At 42.4% G+C, this 27,919-nt stretch overlaps 1 protein-coding gene and 2 long non-coding RNA genes across 3 annotated transcripts in view; 1 reads left to right on the forward strand and 2 right to left on the reverse strand.

Moving 5' to 3' along the window:
* LOC149524180 (uncharacterized) overlaps nt 1–21,810 on the reverse strand; it is a 30,088-nt gene extending 8,278 nt beyond the window's left edge. Inside the window, exon 1 of the long non-coding RNA XR_016349925.1 lies at nt 21,648–21,810. This is a non-coding gene — a long non-coding RNA (uncharacterized LOC149524180). The remainder of the gene's footprint in view (nt 1–21,647) is intronic.
* On the reverse strand, nt 1,194–21,614 carry LOC142829929 (uncharacterized). The gene is made up of 2 exons (XR_012904856.2): nt 21,379–21,614; nt 1,194–1,377 (listed from the first exon to the last, which is right to left on the reverse strand). It is a non-coding gene; the product is annotated as an uncharacterized LOC142829929 (long non-coding RNA).
* On the forward strand, nt 21,732–27,916 carry F2RL1 (F2R like trypsin receptor 1). Its single transcript, XM_075932310.2, has 2 exons — nt 21,732–21,860; nt 26,023–27,916. The coding sequence occupies exons 1-2, from the start codon at nt 21,800–21,802 to the stop codon at nt 27,120–27,122; spliced, it is 1,161 nt and encodes a 386-aa protein (XP_075788425.1). The 5' UTR covers nt 21,732–21,799; the 3' UTR covers nt 27,123–27,916.
* The last annotated feature ends 3 nt before the right edge of the window (nt 27,917–27,919 follow it).

A 27,919-nucleotide genomic window follows, 5' to 3' on the forward strand; every position in this document is an offset into this window, starting at 1 on the left:
GGCCGCAAGACACTTTATTTACCTGAGCATCTACAGGTATGGCCGCTGGTAGCTCCCAGTGGCTGTGGCTCACCATTCCTGGCCAATGGGAGCCACGGGAAATGATGGCTCAGGCTGCGCCGCTTCCTGCAACTCCTTATGGCTAGGAACGGTATACTATGGCCATTGGGAGCTGCAAGTGGCCATGCTTGTGGATGTGCAGGTAAACAAAGCATCTCATGACCAGCTAACTGCTTACTCTTACAAGGAATGCCCCAAAGTTTGAAAACCCCTGCTACACACTAGGTACATGCTCAGGGAATTAGTTTGCCATTTGTGCTGCTTCAGCTACATTCTGTCCTTGGCCAGAGCTAGCATGAGTACAATATGTCCTAACATGTCCAGCTTGAAGTGCAGACATACCCTAGGAGGACCACACAGCAGCTCACATGTTATTCTGTGGCTGTTCTCTTGCTCAATACAAGCTAATTTGAAACAAATAATTTCAACTCTGCAGAGAAGACATAACCAGAGGCGTTAAAATGCCACTGCCTCCACTGTTCTTGCAACTAGTGTGAATATATTGATAAGAGATTTTAAGAAAAAGTTTAGCATGAACAAAGCCTTCTTGAAAGAGGAAATTATATAAAACTCTAGAGCTGAAGATGGAATGATAATAGATATGGAGGGTAATAACTACTGTACAGAGGACCAAAATTATTCCACTTCTCCCACCACCCAGCTAATACATCTGATCAGCCAGCAGTGTTGAAAGGCTAATAATATAGACTAGAATGACGTGTCTGAGGTAATTAATTTGGCTGTGCCTTCCATAAATTATTTTGTTTTAATATGATTTGTCTGTCTCTAGCCTTAATAAATACTATTTTACTGCAACCCAGATTGTTGTAAACTGGGAATTTCACACCAGTACTCCAGAGAGGTGCAAGTGCATTCTACCTAGTAAAACTAGTGTGGCTGAAGCTTCTTTTGCTTGGAATTCTAAATAAAAAAAGCACAGAATAAAGAGTCCTTTCATATAAGGTGTGTATTGTGCAGTACTATGGTCTGGTAGATACAGAAAAGCCCAGTGACTAAAGAAGTGCGCTTAAAGGGGCAAATGTGTCAGTTGGCCAGCATGCTTTACAGAATAGTGGTTTGGAAATCCCCTCCTTACTTAGAAGGGAAATGAAGATGAGCTAACACTGACTCAATAAGGCTACAGATACTCTTAGTTTATTCTGCCCAATCATTCAATTTGTTCCACCATAACATCCATTGATTTACTAGTTCTTTCATTCTGTGGACTCTCTCCAGAGACTACTTCCTCTTCTTTCAGCTTCTCAGGCCTGCACTGTTTTCACAATGTTTTACTCTGCTGCAAACTATCTGGAAAGCCTGTGTGGAAAAAAAACCCAGATATCATAGAATCATAGAATACTAGGACTGGAAGGGACCTCAAGAGGTCATTGAGTCCAGTCCCCTGCCCTCATGCCAGTACCAAATACTAGACCATCCCCGATAGACAGTTATCTAACCTACTCTTAAATATCTCATAGACTCATAAAGGCTATGTCTACATTGGCCCCTTTTCCGGAAGGGGCATGTTAATTTCAGAGATTGTAATAGGGAAATCCGCGGGGGATTTAAATATCCCCCGCGGCATTTAGATAAAAATGTCCGCCGCTTTTTTCCGGCTTTTAGAAAAGCCGGAAAAGAGCGTCTACACTGGCCCCGATCCTCCGGAAAAAGCGCCCTTTTCCGGAGGATCTTATTCCTACTTTGAGGATCGGGGCCAGTGTAGACGCTCTTTTCCGGCTTTTCTAAAAGCCGGAAAAAAGCGGCGGACATTTTTATCTAAATGCCGCGGGGGATATTTAAATCCCCCGCAGATTTCCCTATTACGATCTCTGAAATTAACATGCCCCTTCCGGAAAAGGGGCCAGTGTAGACGTAGCCATAGACTTTAAGGTCAGAAGGGACCATTATGATCATCTAGTCTGACCCCCTGCACAGTGCAGGCCACAAAATCTCACCCACCCCTCCTAGAATAATCCTCTCACCTATATCTCAGATATTGAAGCCTTCAAATACTTTGAAGACCCCAAGATGCAGAGAATCCTCCAGTTGTGATCTGTACCCCATGCTACAGAGGAAGGCGAAAAACCTCCAGGGCCTCTGCCAATCTACCCTGGAGGAAAATTCCTTCCCAACCCCAAATATGGCGATCAGCTAAACCCTGAGCATGTGGGCAAGACTCATCAGCCAGACACCCAGAAAGTTCTCTATAGTAACTCCTATCATTCCTCCACTGACTTATTTCCCACTGATAATGAATGGTCAATTAGTTACCAAGATCATGTTATCTCATCAAACAATCCCCTTCATAAACCCATCTAGTTTAATCTTGAAACCAGATAGATCTTTTGCCCCCACTACTTCCTTTGGAAGGCCGTTCCAGAACCTCATTCCTCTTATGGTTAGAAACCTTCGTCTAATCTCAAGTCTAAACTTACTACTAGCCAGCTTATATCCAGTTGTTCTTGTGTCCACATTGGTATTAAACTTAAATAATTCCTCTCCCTCCCTGGTATTTATCCCTCTAATATATTTAAAAAGTGCAATTATGTCTCCCCTCAGCCTTCTTTTGGTTAAAGTAAACAAGCCAAGCTCCTTGAGTCTCCTTTCATAAGACAGGTTTTCCATTCCTCGGAACATCCTAGTGGCCCTTCTTTGTACCTGTTCCAGTTTGAATTCATCCTTCTTAAACATGGGAGACCAGAACTGCACACAGTATTCCAAATGGGGTCTCACCAATGCCTTGTATAATGGCACTAACACCTCCTTATCCCTACTGGAAATACCTCACCTAATACATCCCAAGATCGTATTAGCCTTTTTCACGGCCATGTCACAATGGCGTCTCATAGTCATTCTATAATCAACCAGGACTCCGAGGTCCTTCTCCTCCTCTGTTACTTCCAACTGATGTGTCCCCAGCTTATAACTAAAATTCTTGTTATTAATCCCTAAATGCATAACCTTACACTTCTAACTATTAAATTTCATCCTATTGCTATCACTTCAATTTACAAGATCATCCAGATCTTCCTGTATGATATCCCAATCCTTTTCTGAATTGGCAATAGCTCCCAACTTTGTATCATCCTCAAATTTTATTAGAACACTTCCACTTTTGGTGCCAAGATCAGCAATAAAAAGATTAAATAAAATTGGCCCCAAAACTGATCCCTGAGGAACTCCGCTAGTAACCTTCCTCCAACCTGACAGTTCACCTTTCAATATGACCCGCTGTAGTCTCCCCTTTAACCGGTTGCTTATCCACTTCTCAACTTTCCTATTAATCCCTATCTTTTCCAATTGAACCAATAATTCCCCATGTGGTACTGTATCAAATGCCTTACTAAAGTCGAGGTAGATTAGATCCACTGCATTTCCTTTATCTAAAAAAATCTGTTACTTTCTCAAAAAAGGAGATCAGGTTGGTTTGGCACGATCTACCTTTTGTAAAACCATGTTGTAATTTGTCCCAATTGCCATTAGCCTCAATGTCTCTAACTACTTTCTCCTTCAAAATTTTTTCCAGGATCTTACATACTACAGATGTCAAACTAACAGGCCTATAGTTACCCGGGTCACTTTTTTTCCCTTTCTTAAAAATCGGAACTATATTAGCAATTCTCCAGTCAAATGGTACAACCCCTGAGTTTAGAGATTTATTAAAAAATTTTGCTAATGGACTTGCAAGTTCATGTGCCAGTTCCTTTAATATTCTTGGATGAAGATTATCTGGGCCCCCCGATTTACTCCCATTAAGCTGTTCAAGTTTGGCTTTTACCTCGGATATGGTAATATCTACCTCCTTATCCTTAGTCCCATTTGTTAACTTACCATTATCCCTAAGCTCTTCATTAGCCTCATTAAAGACTAAAGCAAAGTATTTGTTCAAATATTGGGCCATTACTAGATTATCCTTAACCTCCACTCCATCCTTAGTAATTAGCGGACCTACTTCTCCACAGATGGAGATTCCACAACCTCCCTGGACAATTTATTCCAGTGTTTGACTACTCTGACAGTTAGGAACTTTTTCTTAATGTCCAACCTAAACCTCCCTTGCTGCAGTTTAAGCCCATTGCTTCTTGTTCTATCCCCAGAGGCCAAGATGAACAAGTTTTCTCCCTCCTCCTTATGACACCCTTTTAGATATCTGAAAACTGCTATCATGTCTCCCCTCAATCTTCTCTTTTCTAAACTAAACAAACCCAATTCCTTCAGCCTTTCCTCATAGGTCATGTTCTCTAGACCTTTAATCATTCCCGTTGCTCTTCTCTGGACCCTCTCCAATTTCTCCACATCTTTCTTGAAATACGGTGTCCAGAACTGAACCCAATACTCCAATTGCAGCCTAACCAGTGCAGAGTAGAGCGGAAGAATGACTTCTCGTGACTTGCTCACAACACACCTGTTAATGCATCCCAGAATCATGTTTGCTTTCTTTGCAATAGCATCACACTGCTGACTCATATTCAACTCGTGGTCCATTATAACCCCTAGATCCCTTTCTGCCATGCTCCTTCCCAGACAGTCGCTTCCCATTCTGTATGTATGAAATTGATTGTTCCTTCCTAAGTGGAGCACTTTGCATTTGTCTTTATTAAACTTCATCCTGTTTGCCTCAGACCATTTCTCCAATTTGTCCAGGTCATTTTGAATTATGACCCTATCCTCCAGATTAGTCGCAACCCCGCCCAGCTTGGCTTCATCTGCAAACTTAATAAGTGTACTTTCTATACCAATATCTAAATCGTTGATGAAGATATTGAACAGAGCCAGTCCCAAAACAGACCCCCGCGGAACCCTACTTGTTATGCCTTTCCAGTAGGATTGTGAACCATTAATAACTACTCTCTGAGTATGGTTATCCAGCCAGTTATGCACCCACTTTATAGTAGCCCCATCTAAGTTGTATTTACCTAGTTTATTGATAAGAATATCATGCGAGACCGTATCAAACGCCTTACTAAAGTCTAGGTATACCACATCCACCGCTTCTCCCTTATCCACAAGACTCGTTATCTTATTAAAGAAAGCTATCAGATTGGTTTGACATGATTTGTTCTTTACAAATCCATGCTGGCTGTTCCCTATCACCTTGCCACTTTCCAAGTGTTTACAGATGATTTCCTTAATTATTTGCTCCGTTATCTTCCCTGGCACAGAAGTTAAACTAATTGGTCTGTAGTTTCCTGGGTTGTTCTTATTTCTCTTTTTATAGATGGGCACTATATTTGCCCTTTTCCAGTCCTCTGGAATCTCTCCTGTCTCCCATGATTTTTCAAAGGCTCAGATGCCTTCTCTCTCAGCTCCTTGAGTTGTTCTGTGTTCTACTATGGGCTGTAGCTTGAGCACCAGTACATAAGGGAATGCTGATGTTAAGATTACAAAATAATAGTTCACTATAAAGTTCTTTCATGCACTCATAACTAGTTGAGAGAAAAAGTTGTCTTTGGGGAGATAAATCTCCATGTCTGGATTTCTTTTCTTTTTGGAAAGTTTCAGACAAAAGCCTTCTATTAGTTAAGTTTACAAAACAAAATGCCTATTTGGTATCTTCATAATAGCTTTAATAAATCAAAGTAGTTTCACTTAATATCTGTACTTAGCATGTAAATGGTCCTCTGGGGATATGTCTACCCTGAGTTAAAAACCTGAATCTGGCATGTGACTGCTGAGCTGACTTGGCCATGGGCTGTTTAATTGCACTGTAGACATTCATGCTCCAGCTGCAGTTAAGAGTTTTGGGACCCCTCCCCCAACCCCTCTCAGGGCCAGCCACAGATTTTAATTGTAGTGAAAATATATCCTAGGACAACTAGTGTTGTAACCCCTAGAGGCTTCATGGCGGAGTTATATGCCAGTCCCAAGCCTGGATAAAGGAGAAGGGTTGGTCAGATGAGTGTCAATGTGTCAATTGTTAAACAACAATACGAATGAAATCTGATGAATAAGTAAAGCAATTAACTTAGGAATGAAGCTGAGTGTCTTGAAAACGTGTGTATTTAGCAGCATGCTATAAGGATATGAGACATGGGTGATAACGAAAGATTCGAAGAGAAGAATATTGGTGTTCGAGAGGAGCTGTTATAGAAAGATCCTGAGAATAGGATGGATGCAGAAGGTCACCAATGAGGAATTATATAGGAAGATACAGCAGAAAGAGAACATACTGCAGAAGGTTATACAACAGAAGGTACAGCTATTCGGGCATATCTGCAGAATGAACAATGAGAAAAAAGTGAAGACCCTGGTATTGGGCGTACTGGATGGTCTGAATAAGAAAGGCAGACCTCACAGACAATGGGGTAGATGATATAATAGATTGGTATGGAACTAGTCTACAGAAACTAAGCAACTCCACATTGGACAGGGAAAGATGAAAGGAAATAGTGAGGGAGGCATCGAACACCAATGGGCGTTGAGCCTATGGTTGATGATGATGATGATGAACTAGTGTTATCTGTGAAAACATTTGGTTTTAAATTAATGAAGTAGTTAATGTTTGCAAATGCCCCCATGAACATGTAGAATGGACTGTCTGGCATAACTGGAGTTTGGTGCAGGAAGAGTCCATGGAAATGGGAAGGAAAAAATAATAATCACCACATGCTGCAGAGCAGCATTACAACTTTACTATTTTAGCTTTCCTTTGTGAGGAAGAAAGACAAAGAACATCCTGCTGTCCCTCTCTGACCCCCAAACACTGCTGCACAGAGAAATGCAAGTGCCTCCTATCTAGTTGGGTTCCATTGCAGACAGGGGCTACAAACACCATTCAAGAGTGCTTCCTGGGGCTCTGAGTCCAAGGCAGAGCATCCACATTCACAAAGCCTGCCTTGGACTACATTCAATTCTTCCACATAGTGAGGACACAGAACTTTTGAATTTATGTAAGCAAGTGCTCAGAAGCCAAATTTAGTAAATTTAAAATAATCTCCTAGTGTAGACATGACTCAAGTAATCTCTCTCCTGTGACCCATTTCCAGCCTCTGACAAACAGATGCTAGGAATACCATTCTTACCCATTCTGGCTAATATTGATTGACCTATCCTCCATGAATTTATCTAGTTCTCTTTTGAACCCTGTTAAAGTCCTGGTCTTCACAACACCCTCTGGCAAAGAGTTCCACAAGTTGACTGTGTTGCATGAAAAACTACTTCCTTTTGTTTGTTTTAAACCTGCTACCTCTTAATTTCATTTAGTGACACCTAGTTCTTATGTTATGGGAGCAAGTAAATAACTTTTCTTTGTTCACTTTCTACATGCCTGACATGATTTTATAGACCTCTATCATATCCCCCACTTAGTCTCCTCTTTTCTAATCTGAAAAGTGCCAGTCTCCTTTCATATGGCACCTGTTCCAAACCCCTAATAATTTTTGTTGCCCTTTTCTGAACCTTTTCCAATACCAAGATATCTTTTTTTGAGGTGAAGCGACCACATCTGTACACAGTATCCATGAATAGGGATGTTAAGGTGCGGTTAATTGGCTAATCAAGTAGTCGATAGAATTTCTGACTCCTCGATTAGTTGATAAGGGAAGGCAGCCCGACTCAGTCCCAGCTTTCGCCGGGTCTGGGACCTACTCCCACTGCAGCTCTGCAGCTTAAATGTACAAAGAGCTCAGCTGCCTGCCAGTCTGGATCTTAGTTCATTTAACCTGCAGAGCTGCAGCAGGGGTAGTTTCTGGACCTAATGCGAGCTGGGGCTGAGCTGGACAGCCTCCTTGGCTGGAGCATGGGATGTGGAGCAGCCTCTGTCCATAGTAAGCCTGGGCCCAGCACAGATGGAGGCAGCCTCCCCTGACCCCCTGCCGTACTTCTGCCTGACACCCCGGCTACCCCCAGCACTAGCTCCTGCTTCCCCCTGAGGCAGCCTCCCCTGGCCCCCCCGCCGGACTTCTGCCACTGACACAGCATCCCGGCTACCCCTAGCACTGGCTCCTGCTTCCCCCTCTTGCTGCCTCTGACACAGAGCAGCAGAGTGGGGTGGGGGGGGGGGACTATGACTAGTTTTGACTAACCGATAAGCCTAGGTTTATTGGTTAGTCGACTATTCGTTTACATGCCTATTCATTATGTGGGTGTACCATGGATTTATACAGGCAGTACAATATTCTCTCTCTTATTCTCTATCCATTTTTTAATGATTCCTGACATTGTTTGCTTTATTGACTGCTGTTGCATATTAAGTGGATGTTTTCAGAGAACTAACCACAATAACTCCAAGATCTCTCTCTCACTCATTTTGTATGTATAGTTGGGATTATTTTTTCCAATGTGCATTATTATGTATTTATTAACATTAAATTCATTTGGCATTTTGTTGCCCAATCACCTAGTTTTGTGAGATTCCTTTGAAGCGCTTCACAGTCTGCTTTAGTCTTAACTATCTCGCACAACTTAAAAAAAACCAACAAGTAGTCCTGTGGCACCTTAGAAACTAGCACAAATATATAATATTATGCACTTTCGTGGCTAAAAACCACTTCTTCCTATCATCAGAGACAATTCTTGATTTAGTCGTAAGTAGAGCACGGGATCTGGTCCAAAAGGTAAGCATAGATGGACCTCTTGGAAATAGTGACCATAATGTAATAAAATGTAACATTCCTGTGGTGGGAAAAACACCACAGCAGCCCAACACTGTGGCATTTAATTTCAGAAAGGGGAACGACACAAAAATGAGATGGTTAGTTAAACAGAAATTAAAAGGTACAGTGCCAAAAGTAAAATCCCTGCAAGCTGCATGGAAACTTTTCAAAGACACCATAGTAAAGTCCCAACTTAAATGTATGCCCCAAATTAAAAACCACAGTAAGAAAACTAAAAAGTGCCACTGTGGCTTAACAGCCAAATAAAAGAAACAGGGAGAGATGAAAAGGTATCATGTAAAAAGTGGAAGTTAAATCCTAGGGAGGAAAATAGAAAGGGGTATACATTAAGTCAAATTAGGTGTAAAACAATGAGTCTGAAGAATAGCTATCCAAAAACTCAAAAAAAGTAATAGCAAAATGTTTTGTAAAGTACATCAGAAGCAGGAAGCCTGCTAAACAACGAGTAGGGTCACTGGATGATCGAGATGCTAACAGAGCACTCAAAGACAGTAAGGTCATTTCAGAGTATGGATGGTGGTAGGCAATGTGAATGTGGAAGGAGATGCATAAGTCTTTCCCCTTAAACTTGCCTTTCTGTGCTTGTAAGATTTTCAGTACATGAAGTGTAATCTACCACAGCCTTACCTGTTAATAAATATAGTTTCTGCTTGCTAATATTGTTTATCAGAGACCTGGTATCAGAGACCCTTTTCTTTCTCCAGGGTATACTGGTAACTCCCACTAAAGTCCGTGAAACTTCTTTGTTTCCTGCATGGAGATTAGACTATAGCCTCTAGGCTAGGTTCTCAATCCATTCTCCGAACTTTGAAGCTTTCTGTGTCACAGCCTGTTCAGAGCCACTCCTTATGTGCTCCCTCTCAAGCGGAAGCTCCATCCGCCTAATACATGACTTGGAGTAAGTCTCCTTTCCTTATAAGGAATTGGAAACCAGATACCAAGCATTGTTAACAGGGTGAAACCTGTCTTTACCCCAACCACATAATTCATTTCCTGCCAAAACACTATCTTCAGTTAAAAATAAAACAAAACAAAAATTTTTAAAAAACAATGGTCCTATACCATCTTAGAGACTAATAAAAATATATAAATAGTATCATGAGCTTTTGTTGGTACAACCCACTTCAGATGACAAATATGGAGCATTGTTTTCTGCTGTGAGCTACCTACTATTTAATAAAAAATAATTACAAAGAGAGAGAGAACATATATAAAACTCATATGATAGATTAGATCACAATTCAGTATGTGGGGTTTTTTTTAGGAAAAACTTCTGGCATGAATTAATCATTATAAAAAGCATGTAGCGATCCTTCACTATGTCAGAAAAGATAACAATGATGACTGTATTCTAGAGACATACCAGCTGCTCTGCCAAAATAGAAACAATCGTAAACAGAAAGAAAACTCTCTTTATGTACTCTCTTTAAGTTTCATAGTATAGCTTCCAATACCCACTAGAGGCAGATTATGTGTGAAATTACTGATTAAAACATGAGATGATTCATAATCATGAGTAATTCCAGAGATGAGGAAATGACACATGTAGCACTTGGTCTGTACTGTGCGACTGTGCCTCAGTTTTATACCACTTTTCAGCTGCAGGGACTGTTTGTTTTGATCAAATATTTGTTTGGAACATTTATACTTTCTTAATACTTCTCTTTCTTTTGACTTCAAAACAGCAGCTATATAATACAGCCTTTTAAAAGTAGATAGAAGGTAAGAGCAATGCTTAATGCATTATTAAGATGTGAACAATTTATTCCACTTTTCACAGTTTAGTCTTTCATAGAGAATATTATGAACAATTTTTCAGAGTCAGAAGCTAAAGGCAAGAGAAACGGCTGAATTCAAAGTGATATGTAAGGAGGTATAAATTACACAGCAGAATTTCAGTGTAAGGATGTATATGCTGCTGTTGCTTTAGCTGAAGACTGGAAAAAGGTGGAAGTGACACCAGTTTAGATGCAGCTCTGAATTTGTTCTAGCATGATAATGAGCACCTAAGCTTGTAAGTCACAGAGATCAGCCTGATTACCACATATGTCCTGTCCTTATACAAGGCAAGCATGGGCAGATTCTTGCCTGGCTGACCAAAGCTAATGGAGCAAAGTCCTACTGCTTGGCTAATGGAACAAAATCAAAATTCAGCCAAAAAGGCAGCAAGCTCAATAACGGAAAAGTCAGTGCCCCATGCGCCTTCAAACATATAGGCTGTGTCTAGACTGGCCAGTTTTCCACCGCTTTTCCAGAAAAACTTGCCAGCTGTCTACACTGGCTGCTTGAATTTCCGCAAAAGCACTGACTACCTACTGTAAGAAATCAGTGCTTTTTGTGGAAATACTATGCTGCTCCCGTTTGGGCAAAAGTCCCTTTTATGCAAAACTTTTGCGCAAAAGGGCCAGTGTAGACAGCTGTGTTCTGTTTTCCGCAAAAAAGCCCCGATGGCGAAAATGGCAATCGGGGCTTTTTTGCGGAAAAGCACATCTAGATTGGCCATGGACGCTTTTCCGCAAAAAGTGCTTTTGTGGAAAAGTGTCCATGCCAATCTAGACGCTCTTTTCCGAAAATGCTTTTAACGGAAAACTTTTCCGTTAAAAGCATTTCCGGAAAAACATGCCAGTCTAGACATAGCCATAGAGTTGAGGGGGAGGACTGTCCCTGCCATAAAACAAGCCCCTTTCTTCTGTGAAGGATGAGAAGCACTTCCATCAGCAGAATGAATCCCACTGAGGCTGGTGTACAGGGACTGGAAGCTCCCCTGACAAGCACAGGAAGGGGTTGGGAGTGGATCATTTCCACAGCATGGCCTGCACTAGGCAGTTATTTGGACTCTAGGAAAGCAGTTGCTCTCACAGACTGTGTTGGTCCAGCTGCCAGGAGAGGGCTGATGCAGCATAGGAGACTGAGGGATGTGAGCAGCTCATTTATGAGCTCCTACTAGCTCTCCAACTCTCAGGGTGTTGATCTGCCACTGACTGAATGGGCAGTTGGTGCCTCTCCCAGCCCTACCTACAGCCCTGCCCTCTGTGCTGAGTCCCCACAGGATGAAGCCTGCTCCACCCATGGCGCTTAGACTAGGGAGAAAATAACCCAGCAGTTTCCCTCTTTAATATTATAAAGCTCTCTCCCTCCCCCCGCCCTGCCCCCTGCCACAGCCATCCCCACACACTACCCACCTGCCCCAAGCTCTCTCCCACTGCCATTACCACACATGGCCCACCTGCTGCCACCCTCTGCACAACCCCAGCCTAGGTGTTCCCTCTGTCACTCCCCCAGCCCATTCTAAGCGCTCTCATATTGCCTCTGTGTACCATGCTCTCCATTGCACCCAGCTCTAAATGCACCCCTTTTCAGCTGCCCACACCCAGCCCTATGCTTTTTCCCCAACATTGCCCCACACCCAGCTCTGTTTTCCATGTCCCTCACACAGCCCCTTGCTGCTACCCAGAGTGGCGTGAGGATGAAGCACATCATCCCCAATGCCATGCTATTCTGAAAGCCCCAAACTGCTTCATCTTTCTGTTTCTCTACTTCCCTGGGAATCACCTAAAATCTAGATCCAATCTTTCTATCTCCTGGGAAATAGGGGGCTGACAGTGCTCCCTGCTCGGCTTCTCACCATGGTCTGGGTGTACTTGGTGCCCATGGGCACTGTAAGGACTGCAAACGTGGTGGTGAGGAAAGCAGGCATACAGAGTTATAGCATCACACAAATTTGGCCCATCTCCCCATTATAATAGAACTACAGATCCAGTCAGGGGCTGGAGGAAAGTGGGAGAGTTTGGGTCTCCTGAATAAGCCTGCCCAAGAGAGACAGAGAGTGCACTGCTTTACAGTCTCATTCCCATTACCTTTCCCATGTTGCTCTCAGTATTAGCCACCACTAGCAGAATGGATGTGGAGCGCTCCTACCCCCCCCCCCCCACCACCATTTTGCTCTTGCATAAGCAGCTATGGGGTGGCTTCTTTGGCTGTCTGACACTTTACTGCCTCATAAGCCAAAGGCAGGATTTGGCCCGGCATTTTTTCCCCATGGAAAGGAGGATATAATAATAAACATTACAGTCTAGTGTGGTGCCAAAAGTATGTAACTGACCCATCTTGTGAGCCTGCAATGAAATCACTACAGTCTCAACACACTTGTCTGATTCTTGTTGTATACATGACTGTACATAGTATTTACTTTCCCTATCTCCAGAAAAGGTATTGCTTGTATCGCTGGCAATGCTGGCATACCGAACTAATCACTGTGGTCAAAAACCTGCTCCACAGAGCAGTTCTTCTATGTGTAAAGCCAATAGCCCTAGGTTGTCAGCTGGTAGGGGATTGAAAGTGTGAATGGTTAACCAGTTAATCAGTAGGGGCTGCACCCCGCCCGTTGTGGGGCCAGCCGGAGCAGCCCCTGCCTGTGATGGGCCATTGAGTTGGAGTGCCCTCCCCCTTTAATCAGTGAACTGGTTAAACATAACCGGTTAACCTATTAAACAGGATTTTACATCCTTAATTCCTAAACATTCCTAGTAATAATGAAGCATCAGGCCCAGCAGCCTGATTGCTTTGCAATGAATTATACACAGAACCAGGAATATAATGTGACCTTATTCAAGTCTAGAAGACTAAGGAGTTTCCATTAGCTCTGTCCCTATTCATTCCCCTGTGACTCCTATTGCCATTCATGGAAATCAAGGCTATCCTTAGGGCATACACACTATATGCAACTGCATAGGGCACCCCAAAATGTGGGCCCCTATTCCTCTCACTAGCCACAGCTGGGATCCTCTCTTCTCCAGCCTCTCCCCAAGGCTGGACTGATGGGCCTCTCCTTGTCCCCTCCCTCTCACCTTCCTCAGCTGACTGGCTGAAGGTTCCAGCCTCCAGTGCTGCTGTCCCAGACCTGGAGATCTCATAGTAGCACAGTCAGATAGTCACTGGCAGTGCCACAGCACAGCCCCACGCCAGTTGAAGCAGAGTCCCTCCTTTGCAACCTACCTTGTAGAAGGACAGAAACTTTCCTGTGAGTCAGCAGTGGTGGATGGGGGGAAGCCACGGTGAGCAGGGCAGGGATCCAGAGGCAGAGACTTAAAGTATCTTTCACACTGCCCTAACTTACACACACAGGCTACATCTAGACTGATATGATTTTGCGGAAATACTTCTAATGGAAAAGTTTTTCCCTTAAAAGTATTTCCGCAAAAGCACGTCTAGATTGGCATGGATGCTTTTGCGCAAAAAGTGCTTTTGCGCAAAAGCATCCGTGGCCAGTCTAGACGCGATTTTGCACAAGAAAGCCCCGATCGCCATTTTAGCCATCGGGGCTTTTTTGCGCAAAACAGTTCTTCCCTGTCTACACTGGCCCTCTTGCGCAAGTATTCTTTGTGCAAGAGGGCTTTTTCCTGAGTGGGAGCGTGAAAGTATTTCCGCAAGAAGCACTGATTTTGTACATTACAAAGTCAGTGCTCTTGCGCAAATTTAAGCGGCCAGTGTAGACAGCTGGCAAGTTTTTGCACAAAAGCAGTCACTTTTGCGCAAAATCTTGCCAGTCTAGACGCACCCACAGACTGGCTCTCACACTCACATACACTCTGCCTCTCATGAGTTACATTCATGGTCTCATGCTCCCCAACACACTGGCTTGCCTACACACTCCTATCCACCTTTGTTTTACTATTGTTACTGCCTGTCAGAATGCCCGTGCTGAGCCAGGATTGGGTCAGGGCTACAGGAGGGCCTTGGGATCTGCTAAGACGCAGTCCCCATGTGGCAGCATGAAGCTTGCCTTGACCCAACAGCTGCTGCATATGAAGCTCTAGCTTGGTATATGTCAGTAATGGGCAGTGTTCTGACACATTGGGGGTTGGTGGCACCAGCTAGGGGCCTGCATTCAGTGGAACAGGGGGGCACCGGTTGAATAATGCTTGTAGGGCACCATAAATCCTAAGGATAGCTCTGGTAGAAATGGAGCATTAAAGGCCATACTCTGTTTTGGGGAAGAGGCCAGGTTGGGTGGTTCAGCTTACTGGATGCTGGACATGGGTGCATCCTTTCTCTTTATTCCTCCAGGTGTGCATAGGCCAACTGGGCCTTGGAGGTTTAGGCTATGTCTACCCTACAGAATTTTTTCGGAAAAAACAGCCATCTTTCTGAAAAAATTCGCCCAGCATCCACACCTCAAGTGTGTTTTTGCGGGAAAAATTTTTTAAAAATCAGAGGGTTTTTTCCGACAGAGGTATTCCTCATTCTACAAGGAAGAACACCTTTTTGAGAAAGAGCTCTTTTGCAAAAAGGTGTGTGTGGACAGGTAAGAGGGTTTTTTGGCTCAAAAAGAGGAAAGGGAAAAGCACATGTGCCCTGGTGGCCATTCTGTGCATATCAATCAGAGCTTATTTTCGAGAGAGAACGTCCATGCAGTCTGAATGCTCTTTCGCAAAAGCCCATCACTTTTTCGATGCACTTTTGCAGAGTGGATGCACTCTTGTACAAGAAGTTTTTGCGAAAGATCTCTTCCAATAAAAGTTTCTTGCACAAGAAGCCTGCAGTCTAGACATAGCCTTGGATGGCTTCATGCCCATGGAACAGCAGGGTCAGGCTTTGAGTGACTTAAGTATTAAAGGAAAAGGCTTTATGTAATTGTTATCAGCTGTACTGTTGTCATTTTAAAGTCTGCAATTGCACAGTAATCTGACTAAGCCTCTGCTTTTATGAGTGCTTTGAGATGCAACCCCATTAAAACATAGATGCTTATCTGTATTTTGCTATATGATACAACATATCAAGGACAATACTAGAAACCTAAGATCAATAATTTTATTTAATAATTTCAAGAACTCCAGGAGTAGAATAAACATCATTCCCTGCCTCTTATAGCTTCATGCACCATGAGCCAGGTTTAGGTGTGGTTTAATAAATGTTTACAAGTTCCATTTAACAAGCTCTAAAGACAAAGTTTATTCTCAGACTATTTTGAGGGCAGGATTGTAGCTATGCAACACCTACTTAAATGGGAATTAAGTAACAAGACTCATGCCCATCTAGGCTTCACACCTGCATTCCACACACACCCAAAACTCACATTGACTACAGTGAGACTGGGTGTGTAGGGAATACAGGATCAGGTCCTATATAGGGAAACAAGGTACTCTTGTAACTCTAGTAACACTGATTAAAAAACCTGTTATAAGAGCAATTCCTAATTTTCGCAAAGATCATGCAGTGCTTTTTATGGTACAGCCAATTGTAGAAGCAGAAAGTTAGCATTTACAGAGCTCTGAAACTCTATACAGATTATCCAGAGCAAATAGAACACACCTAGGCTATGTCTACACTGGCCCCATAAAACGGAATAGTCATGCAAAGCAGGTAAGTCAGAATAGGGAAATCCGCGGGGGATTTAAATATCCCCCACGGATTTAAATAAACATGTCCGCCGCTTTTTTTCCGGCTTGGGGAAAAGCCGGAAAAAAGCGTCTAGACTGGCGCGATCCTCTGGAATAAAGCCCTTTTCTTGAAAGTTCTTGAAAGTTCTTGAAAGTAGGAATAAGAGATCCTCCGGAAAAGGGCTTACCTGCTTTGCATGACTATTCCATTTTATGGAGCCAGTGTAGACGTAGCCCTAGGCTGTGTCTACACTGGCATGAATTTCCGGAACTGCTCAAAACGGAATATTATTCCATTTTCAGTTTTTCCGGAAAAGGAGCGTCTACATTGGCAGGCTGCTTTTCCGGAAAAGCACTTTTTCCAGAAAAGTGTCTCTGGCCCATGTAGACGCGCTTTTCCGGAAAAGAGCCCCGATCGCCATTTTCGCGATCGGGGCTTTTTTCCGGAAAAGACTACTGGGCTGTCTACACTGGCCCTTTTCCGGAACAGTGTTCCAGAATAAGGACTTATGCCCGAGCGGGAACAGAATAGTTTTTCCGGAATAGCGGCTGATTTTGTACAGTAGAGCATCATTGCTTTTCCAGAAATTCAAGGGCCAGTGTAGACAGCTCGCAGCTTATTCCGGAAAAGCGGCTGATTTTCCGGAATAAGTGACCCAGTGTAGACACAGCACTAGACTGCCAGTAATAAAAAAGAATGGGGTATCCATAGTAGTGCTGATTTCAGGGTTACCTAGCACTGCATGCAACTCACTAGCCATTACCTAGAACAGAGAATATATTGGTCTTATTAGAAAGTGGAAAGCATTTTCCCGAGATCAACCTCCCTGAAATTTACCTATAAATGGAGACTGAAGACAGTTACAAAGGTAAATCCAAATTAATGCACGGAAGGACTTACATTGGTATAATAGGCTAATGCTTGGGAAAGCATCTGCACCTGCTATTTGGCAGTGAGCCATGGCACAGGTATTACAGAGTTCCCTAATGCTCAGTGTTGTTGGACAGTATATTAGTCATGGGAGCTAGTGATGAAGAGCACTGTGAGACCATCCCAAAGGTGCTGATGATACTGTGTAAAAGTGGGCTTACTGCAAACAAAAAGAAGTGACTATTTTCAAATATTCAATTATATAATGTGACCACACTATTGAAAGGGGGTGGTTTACACACATTATTAGTAGTAGTAATCACTTGGATGGCCCAGGAGCCATCCAAGAATGGGACTGTGACATGCTCCTTAGAGCAGCCCAGAACCATAAGTCACTGTGTTACCCTTCTGCCTAAACCAGAGAGTTTTGCTGGAGATTAGACTGTGCCTCAGATCCCTGCCATACCGGTCTATCCACTTCACCAGCCAGCTCTTTAAGCTGTGCTAGTTTTAATGATGGCTTATAGGTAACAATAATCTATGTGTGCCCAAATGAAAGGGCCTGATCACTACAGAGAGATGTTTTTGGGGAACGTGGGAACTGGAGTTCATTGATTAAGGTCATTGTCCCTAAGGAGAAAGTATACATTCTATTGTGTTAGATTAACTGAGGATTCATACTTTTCTTTATTACACAGCACCAGAGGACCTGACAGCCTTACTGAGCCCTGCACTCCCAAAAGGGGCAGCCATCCTCTCAGCACTGCCCTGACTACAGTGTTCCCAGCTCCCCGCTAGGGATGTAAAATCTTGATTAATCAGTTATCTGGTTAAACATTAGGGTAACGTTTAACCGGTTAACTGAATAAGTGGGATCCTGGGTCCCAGCCTGCAGGGCTCCTGCTACCAGCCCTGCTTTGTCTGTATCTATACCATCCTTGAAACAATTAATACAGAATATTATTCCTTTTAAATATTATGTTTACAGGAAAACAGATAAAGATCTATATGCGTTTGAGCCAGATATGTGGTGAGCAGGTGCATCACACTTGGACATTTATGATAACAGGTGTATATTAAAGCTTATATATACCGTTCATAAGACTTAGATGTTTATCCCCATTTTTCAAGTAAGAAACTACTGTGAAATATTGTTCATTGGATAATTGGTTCAGACTAGAAGAGCAGGTATCCAGTGTAGTTGTCCTAATTTGGCTACCTTTTCCAAAATCAGAACTCTAGCTGTACAGCGAAAGCAATTGGAACACTTTGCCTGGCATGGCAAAACATAACATTTCAAGCCCATAGCCACATGGAAAACAAATTTTAAATAGGACTTTTATTGACTTAAAGAATGCAAATATGCAAAACAGCTGCAGAAAAGAGTAAGAAATTTCTCATTACCTGGTTTTGCAACAATATTAGGAGAGAAAAAATATCAGTTTTGCGCAAAAGGACTTTTGCCCGAACGGGAGCAGCATAGTATTTCCGCAAGAACACTGACAATCTTACATGAGATCGTCAGTGCTTTTGCGGAAATTCAAGCAGCCAGTGTAGACAGCTGGCAAGTTTTTCCGGAAAGTGGCTGATTTTCCAGAAAAACTGGCCAGTCTAGACACAGCCCATCAGTTTAGACATTCCAGAGGGATAGCTATGTTAGTTTGTAACTGAAAAAACTGAAAAAATAATAGTTTTGCAGCACCATAAAGACTAACAAAAAATGTATTACACAGTATACCCTCTTAGATGTTGTAAAATCCTCACATATTTAAGTGATCAGTTTTGCATCACTGTTTAAGATATATGTGTGTACACTGAGTTACAGCTGACCTGGGGCTCAATGTGGTGCTGCCACTTTGAAACGCTGCAGTTGCACGAAGCCAGAGGGGGACTGCTTGGGTACCTCGCTGGCCCCAAGCCCACAATGTTTTCTTCTTTGAAGTGTAGCTACAGCCCTGGGGCTGTTGGTATACTTGAAAGGCGAATGCGCCCTTATCGACTAATCAAATAATTGATGCAAATTGCATCGACTATTTGATTAGTCAATTAATTGAATTTAGCTCAGACTGTGATTTTTCATTGTGAACCCTAATACTTAGTTTGCGCATCTACCCACTGAGAGATATGTGTATTTTCACTACTGAAGAACAGCTAGTCAAAACCTCAAACAGTGATAACAAAATGCTTTTAGGTACATCAGAAGCAGGAAGCCTGCTAAACAACCAGTGGGGTCACCATTGGACAACTGAGATGCTAAAGGAGCACTTAAAGACAATAAGACCATGAAGAGAAACTAAATAAACTCTTTACTTCGGTCTTCATGACTGAGGATGTTAGGGAGATTCCCAAACGTGAGCCATTCCTCCATTCTTTTTAGGTGACAAATTTGAGAAATCGTCCCAGATTGAAGTGTCATTAGCGGAGGTTTGGGAACAAACTGATAAATTTAACAGTGACAAGTCACCAGGACCAGATGGCATTCATCCAAGAGTTCTGAAAGAACTCAAATATGAAATTATGGAACTATTAACTGTGGTTTGTAACCTATGCTTTAAATCAGCTTCTGTACCTAATGACTGGAAGATAACTAATGTAACACTAATATTTTAAAAAGGCTCTTGAGGTGCTCCTGGCAATTACAGACCAGTAAGTGTAATGTCAATACTGGGCACATTAGTTGAAACTGTAGCAAAGAATAGAATTGGCAGACACACAGATGAACATAATTTGTTGGAGAAAAGTCAGCATGGATTCTGTAAAGGGAAATCATGCCTTACTAATCTACTGGAGTTCTTTGAGGGGGCCAACAAACATGTGGACAAAGGGGATCCCATGAATATAGTGTACTTAGATTTCCACAAAGCCTTTGGCAAGGTCCCTTACCAAAAGCTCTAAACTAAAGTAAAGTAAAGTTGTCATGGGATAAGAGGGAAGGTCCTCTCATGGACTGATAACTGGTTAAAAGACAGTAAACACAGGGTAGGAATAAATGGTCAGTTTTCAGAATGGAGAGAGGTAACTCCCCCAAGGGTCCATATTGGGAACAATCCTATTCAACATATTTATAAATGACCTGGAGAAAGGGGTAAACAATGAGGTGGCAAAATCTGCAGATGATACCAAACTGCTCAAGATAGTTAAGACCAAAGTAGACTGTGAAGAGCTTCAAAAAGAACTCACCAAACTAAGTGATTGGGCAAAACAATGGCAAATGAATTTTAATGTTGATAAATGCAAAGTAAAGTACATGGAAAAAATAATCCCAGCTACACATACAAAATGATGGGGACTAATTTAGCTATTACCCCTCACGAGAGAGATGTTGGATAGTTCTCTGAAAACATAGTCATTGTGGATAGTTCTCTGAAAACATCCCTTCAATGTGCAGCAGCAATCAAAGAAACAAACAGAATGTTAGGAATCATTAAAAAAAGGAACAGAATATTTTACTGCCTGTGCAAATGCATGCTACACCCACATCTAGATTACTCCATACAGATTGGAATTTTTCATTTTAGGAAAGTAGAGACTAAAGAGGGCTATAATAATGGTCTATAAAATCATAATTGGCAGAGCTCGACAAATAATACAATCTACTCGCCTGTAGTGAGTAGATTACAACCCAGAAGAGCCGGGTTCCGGCGATCTGTGCATGCGCAGATTGCCGGACAGCGTGGCTGGCAAGCAGGGCTCACCGCGGTTTGGTAAGCTCTGATAATTGGTATGGAGAAAATGAACAATAAAAAGTTATTTACTTGTTCCCATAAGAATTAGGGGTCACCAAATGAAATTAAGAAGTAGCAGATTTAAAACAAACAAAAGGAAGTATTTCTTCATGCAACACAGGTAACCTGTGGAACTCCTTGCCACAGGAGATTGTGAAAACCAGTACTGTAACAGGGTTAAAAAAAGAACTAGATAAATTCATGAAGGTTAGGTCCATCAATATTTGCTAACCAGGATGGATAGGATTGGTCTCCCTAGCCTCTGTCAGAAACTGGAAATGGGTGATAGGAGAGGGATCACTTGATGATTAACTGTACTGTTCATTCCATCTGGGTCATCTGGCTTTGGCCACTGTTGAGAGACAAGATAGTGGGCTAGCTGGACCTTTGGTTTGATCCCCTATGGCCATTCTTATGCAATGCAGGTTACCTTTCTGAGACTTAAAGCACAAACTCCTCAGGTATTTCTTTATGGGCAAGGATTTATCAGTCAGACATAAGCTTTCATTAGCGACCTTACTAACATTCTTTGGTGGACCAATAGACGCCAGGCCCAGGGTACCACTGTAAACCTGATGTCCTGGGGTGCTCCACGCCAGCTGGCACCAAGGGACCCTTGAGACACACGGGAAAAGCAGCTTTCACCGCACCTCCCCCAGGCTTCTGTCCTGGGACAAGGGTATTTCCCTTGGGCTGCCGCCCACTCACTCACTAGCCCAGTGACTCACTCAGTCGCAGCACCACTCTACACTACGCTGCTCTTCCGGGGCGAGGCCCTAGTGTAGACGCGAGGCCGGTGCCGCTCCGCGTGGCGGCGGTTGGGACTCAGCACGCAGCTGCAGCGCCGAGGCGCACTAGAGCCTCAAGCCAGGAGCCTGCCTGGGGAAGCAGGAGGAAGAGCGCGCGGCAGAGCAGCTGCCGCTGCCTCTCGCGTCACGTGCCCCCCCGCAGCGTTCGAGCCCCAACGCCCGCCCTCGCGGGGGCGGAGCGCAGGTACCTGGCTGAGGACAGCTCGGCCCCGCCCCCTCGCTCTTAGGTATCAGCGAAACCGCAGCGCCGGTGGTTACGAGCGAACAGTAGCTGCTGCTGCTTTGGGACCCTCCGCACCGCAGCCCGAGCCCCGCCGCACGCAGCCAGTCCCGGCCGGAGATGGGGCGCCGCTGCCTCCTGCTGCTTCTGTGCGCGGCGCTTGGGGCCGCCTCCGCCTCAGGTAAAAGTGGGAGCGGAAATGCCCCGGCCGTGGGGCTGGCGCCGCGCTTCCCCGAGCCCAGCAGGGTGGGGTGACTGAGGGTCGCGGGCGCGGGGGGGGGTAGAGCCGCTCCCAGGCTCCCCCATAGCCGACCCCGGGCCCTAGCACCACCCGCCTGCGTTGCGCGCCCGCCCCGCCCCTGGCCACAGGTCAGCGCTGGCTCTGCCTGGCGCGGCGCCCACCCGCCCCCAGCCACGCATGGCGTGAGCAGGGCTGCGGCGCCCAGGCGGGGAAAGTGGCCGGTCCTATGTTCAGCGCTTTCCGGACGGATGAGGGACGTCCTTTGCCCCAGGTTGATCAGCGCCGAAAACCAAGAGCCAGACTGTTGGAAATCAATGTTAACGCCTCAAATCCCACTTCGCAGCAAAAAGAAAGCCAGCGCGGTTTTTAAAACTCGGGTTCAATGCTGTGCAAGCGAGTCTGGGGGGTGGAAAGCCCCATCCCAGTGCATTGCAGGAATGTCATCTGCAGGTAACAGTAATTTGGGCCCCTCTAGCAATTGAACGTGTTGCAGCAATGCTTTCCCTCACAGACTTGCCTTTTTGGAGGTGAGGGTGTGATCGAAAGCTAAAAGCTTTTGGTCATTGATACCTGCGCAGTTGGGAATCTAGAGTAGCTATGAATCATCAACAGCACTAGAAAGGGGGTGGGCAAATTCCCGCAGGCATGAATAATAATAGTTGATAACAGCAATCTTCTCTACATTTCCTCTCCATTCACTCATCATTTCTGAAATGAGCTTTAGCCGATGTAAACTTAGTACAGACTCACTTATGCCTTTGAAAGGTTACATCGTTTATTTTAATATATTGGACCTTTTATCTCAACTGGAGTCACTAGAACAGAAAAAAAAATCCTTAAAGTTGAATCTCTGACATAACTGACATTAGACAGCTAAAACAAACCCTTCTTACCCGAAGAATAATCCTGACTTTTGCCACATTTTATATTAATTATGACCAGAATTAAACACTTTTACTGATATTTACATATTTCAGTATGTTACACAGTGAAAACCAAAACATTTGTGTTAGCCCTTATCAGCCTCATTGATGGGTGATGAGGCATTCCTTTAGCACAGCTGGCACTTCCTGCTGCATTCATTCTTTATCAACACAGGTTACCTTACAAAAGGCACTATACTCTATAAAAATGCAAAAGCTCTTGCATAGTGAGGATCTTATCTGTTCAAGAAATTGGAACCCTGGAATTGTCTGCCCTAGTTATAACAAAAAAAAAACTTTTAAAAACAAGGAATAGCCTAGTAGCACATTAAAGACTAACAAAACATGTACATGGTATCATGAGCTTTTTTGGGCATAACCCACTTCAGATGACTGGAGGAGTGGGTTATGCCCACGAAAGCTCATGTTATCATCGACGTGTTTTGTTATTCTTTAAGGTGCTACTAGACTATTCCTTGTTTAACTTTTTCTAATTACAGACTAATTTGGCTACCCCTCTGAAGCTAGTTATAACAGTTACTTTTTAATATTAATGGAATTATGTTAATAGGGTCCTGAGTTTTGGAAGGAGAAAAGTATGTATGTCACTCAGTACTCGGAGTAAGTTTTCTTGTAGGGAGGTTTCCTGACTAAATGGCTGATTTGTAAGAATGTCTGGTGTGTCTTTCGTAGGAGGGATATTCTCATTCTTTTATGGAAAGTTAAGATACCAAAGGTGTAGTGCAATATTCAAAAAATGCAATCAATATGCTATCCCAGTGTAACTACTGATTTGTTCAGCAAGTCTATCAAGTTTCTCTCTGGATGCTGAATGGTATCTGAAGGATATACAACTAAGCCAGCCTGAGTTGGATAGTTAATGTTTGGGTTCTGTGTGTCCGCATAAAATGACTGTAGAATGTAAAAAAAACCAGGAAGGTTTGATTAACTTGCATGCATAAAAATGTAAATTACTAAAAGCACATTTTAAAAGATGTATAAAAATGCTGTTCTCATTCACTTTCTGGTGAATGTTTACCACATTCATGGATAGCAATTGCATCTTAGTACTGATATGTACTAGCATTGAGTGCACACTTCTAAAATAGATATTCATAGGCTGGTTTGGAAAACATGGTATGGGATTGTTTAATGTAGAAACTGATATGAGAAACACGAACTTTTGTTCTCACTTCTGTTATGGCAGCAATTTTTAAAGCTCTGGAAATGTACAATAATAATTGGAATTTTATAGTGCATACAGCTGGTTCCTGATAGACTTAACAACAATGCACTGTTTATTGAAAATTGCTGAAATATGGTACTATTAACTGACTCTTAAATGTACACTGTCAAGTAATTTGTTACTTGTGTAACAGTTAAAAGTAAACAGTAGCAATAGTTAAAGCAATACTAATCAAAACAACCTGGTTTCTGTGAATACACTGCTACAAGCAGTTTTATTCAGATAACTGTATAAAAATTTTGAAATAATGTGCTATTTCAAGCCATTCTTTATCCCTCGTGCAATGATGTTTACTGGGATTCAGAAATAGTGCGCCCATTATTTTGAAATAACGGACAGCTTGTGTAGATGCAGGGTAGTCGTTCAGTGTAGACATATGCTAACTGACATAGTTATACTAGCAAATGCCTTAGTATGGATTCAGTTATGCTATACTAGTATTGAGATGTATGGGTGTGTACCACTTGTAGAAACACATGCTGCTTACTGGCTGTGGATGCTCTACTACTCAGATAGGAGAGATTCACATGTTACTTGGGTGTTCACTCAAGTGCTCATCTTACAGGGAATACTGAACCTTTGTATAATTGAAGGAAATATAGTGGTGGAGTTACCAGGGAGACATGCTGCAGGGCTTGCAGGTTTACTTTCATATGTAGTCTCCCTAAATACTGGACCATCCATATCAGATTCCCAGACTGCAGGATTAAGCTGCACTTGTGTAAATTTAGACTTGCAGTGGTGTATTCACAGTTGTGTTTGTTCTAACTTAAGTATTTTTATGGTCCCCTTCATTGTAGTTTCTCACAACACTCTTGGGAAGTATTTACAGATAGGGTATTGAGGCATAGAGAGAAGTAGTATTGCCTGCACCCTCACAAGAAGTTTGTGGTGGAGTAGGAACTTGACCTTAGATTTCCCCTTTCTCAGGCTATTATTGCTTGATTAGCTTCCAGCAATATTACAAATAATATTCATGTTTTCTTTCCTTTCTTGTTGGAAGACTGAGTGCTATTAGGGGCCAGGTTTGTATACATGAGGAAAACTAAAAACAACTATATCAACAATTTTCCCTGTGTAGACAAGCCTCAGTTTACATCCAATTTGCTCAAGCTTTGTTTACTCTGATTTTGATGCTTATTCAAGTAGACTTGACAGGGTTAGGTATTAGTAAATCAATTTCCCTTCACCAAAAAAATTAAACAATTTTAATGCTTACTTCCATCATGTTTATGTATAATAGGGCTATAATAGCAATTAAAAAAATTAATTGCGTGATTAAAAAATGGAATCACGTGCACTGCCCCTTTGAAATGCTGTGGTGGCATTTCAAAAGGGCAGTGCTGCGGAAGCTCGGGATCAGCTGGAGTCCTCAGCTGACCCCAGGCTCAGTGCAGCGCTGCCCCTTTGAAGCATCGCAGCAGCGCTTCAAAGGGGCAGCATAATGCGGCGCCAGGGATCAGTTGGGGACTCCAGTGGATCTCAGGCTCCTAATGCGCTGCTCCCTTGAAGCACAAAAATTAATGTGTTAATCCTTTCCTGCGTTAATTGCAGGTGTTAATGCACATCAATTGACAGCCCTAATAATGATAAACATAAGAATGGCCATTCTGGGTTGGACCAAAGATAGTGGCCAATGCCAGGTGCCCCAGTGGGAATGAACAGAACAGATAATCAAGCGATCCATTCCAAGCTTCTGACAAACAAGGGCAGCCATTGCTGCCCATACTGGCTAATGGCAATTGAAGCACCTATCCTCCTTAAAGGAATTACATTGTTGTAGGTTAATAAGCTAAAATGAAAGGGAGGTTAAGGACAAGATGACTGGATTCAAGCATTGTTGCTAACTTTATTTTCTGTTAATGTCCTTCTTCACAGTGTAGAATGGATTGAACTCACTGTTTAATTGTACTAATCTCTCTTTCTTCTTTAGTGGAAAGTAGACCCAACCGTACAAAAGGAAGAAGTTTTATTGGCCAAAAGGCTGAAAATAACAATGCTTCTGGAAAGTCCTATGATGTGAACGACTTTGCCGCACAAATCCTTACTGGAAAACTGACTACAGTTTTCCTTCCTATAGTCTATATCGCAGTGTTTCTGATTGGTTTACCAAGCAATGCCATGGCTTTATGGGTCTTTTTCTTCAGAACAAAAAAGAAACATCCAGCTGTGATTTATATGGCTAACCTGGCACTAGCAGATCTTCTGTTTGTCATCTGGTTCCCTCTCAAGATTTCATATCATATAAATGGCAACAACTGGATCTATGGTGAAGGACTTTGTAAAGTACTTGTTGGATTTTTTTATGGAAATATGTACTGCTCCATACTTTTTATTACTTGTCTCAGTGTGCAAAGGTACTGGGTCATAGTGAACCCCATAGTACATACAAGAAAGAAATCTGAAATAGCAATAGCAGTTTCAGTTGCAATATGGATTCTGATTTTGCTGAGTACCATTCCATTGTATCTTGTTGATCAAACAGCATATATTTCAAATCTTAATATCACTACTTGTCATGATGTGTTGCCCCAGAATGTATTGGCTCATGACATGTTTAATTATTTCCTTTCTCTAGCAATTGGAGTCTTCTTATTTCCAGCTGTTCTCACTGTTGTTGCCTATGTACTAATGTTTAAGACTCTGAATGCTTCCAATTTAGAAGTAAATGTGGGAAAGAAACGGAAAAGAGCAAACAAGCTCATTATTACAGTACTATCCATATATCTTATCTGTTTTACACCTAGTAATATTCTACTTGTAGTGCACTATGCACTGATCAGGAGCTATGGCCAAAGTAATGTATATGCCTTGTATATAATAGCGTTGTGTCTTTGCACTCTGAACAGTGGCATTGATCCTTTCATCTATTACTTTGTTTCAAAAGATTTTAGAAACAACCTTAAAAATGCTCTCCTTTGCCGAAGTGTACGAACTGTGAAGAGGATGCAAGTCTCTCATTCATCAAGTAGACACCCTAAGAAATCTAACTCTTATTTTTCCAGTTCAAACACAACTAACACAACTTACTAAATTTTCACTTGTACCAGAAAAATGAACATTTCTTAATATAGCAGTGAGCCTACTGTGCACAGCATGAATCTCTTGTAAAAATAAGCCCATATGAAGGAACTGTCTGTTGGATTCACACTGGAACTTTAATTTCAAAACTGGCAATTGAACTCTATGAATTCCACTTGGGAATATTGAATGGCATGGAAAAACCAGATGCATCCTGAGTTTCAGATACACTTTTTTTAAGATCTCTAAATGGCTGAAAACTACTGTAAAGCATTACAGTAATGTAATTGTGCCTTCAACTTAATCACCCCTGTGTTTAACTCTAAGTTAATGAAGGATGCTTTATTTTTATTCCTTGGATTTTATTATGTACTATTTTTATATACTATAAACAGTTTATCTTGTTTCTTTAGGGTCTTGCCCTTAGTAAATACTTTAATATTTATGAAGTTAACGAGGGCAAAGAAGCCTCAAGAGGTCAGTTTCTTATGTGGAGTAGATTCATCTTGTCTGTCAGACTTTCCTGTTACAATAATGAAACTGGGAAACCTGCAAAGATTATACTGATGAGATAGGAAACTGACTGTTATCAGCTCGCACTGAAATAAATTAGCCTGTTCTTTGGTAGAAATAGTATACTGTATTTGTAGAATTATGTCCTATAGCTGTTTCACTTTTACACACTACTTCATTTGTATTAATATATATATAATGTAAATTAAGTCTTTTTTTATAACATACGGTTTGGAAGTCACTTGTGTTCTTATTAAATACTTTCATATGTCAGTGATCTGATTTGCATTACCAGA

This window comes from Pelodiscus sinensis, chromosome 6 (genome assembly GCF_052426305.1).
Source record: "Pelodiscus sinensis isolate ZL-2025 chromosome 6, ASM5242630v1, whole genome shotgun sequence".
Taxonomy (NCBI): domain Eukaryota; kingdom Metazoa; phylum Chordata; order Testudines; family Trionychidae; genus Pelodiscus; species Pelodiscus sinensis.

Excerpts from the sequence above, each read along its gene's own strand:
- F2RL1 (XM_075932310.2), top strand. The coding sequence starts at position 21,800 with ATGGGGCGCCGCTGCCTCCTGCTGCTTCTGTGCGCGGCGCTTGGGGCC. Across the intron at positions 21,861-26,022 it reads TGGGGCCGCCTCCGCCTCAG|TGGAAAGTAGACCCAACCGT; the intron begins GTAAAAGTGGGA and ends TTTCTTCTTTAG.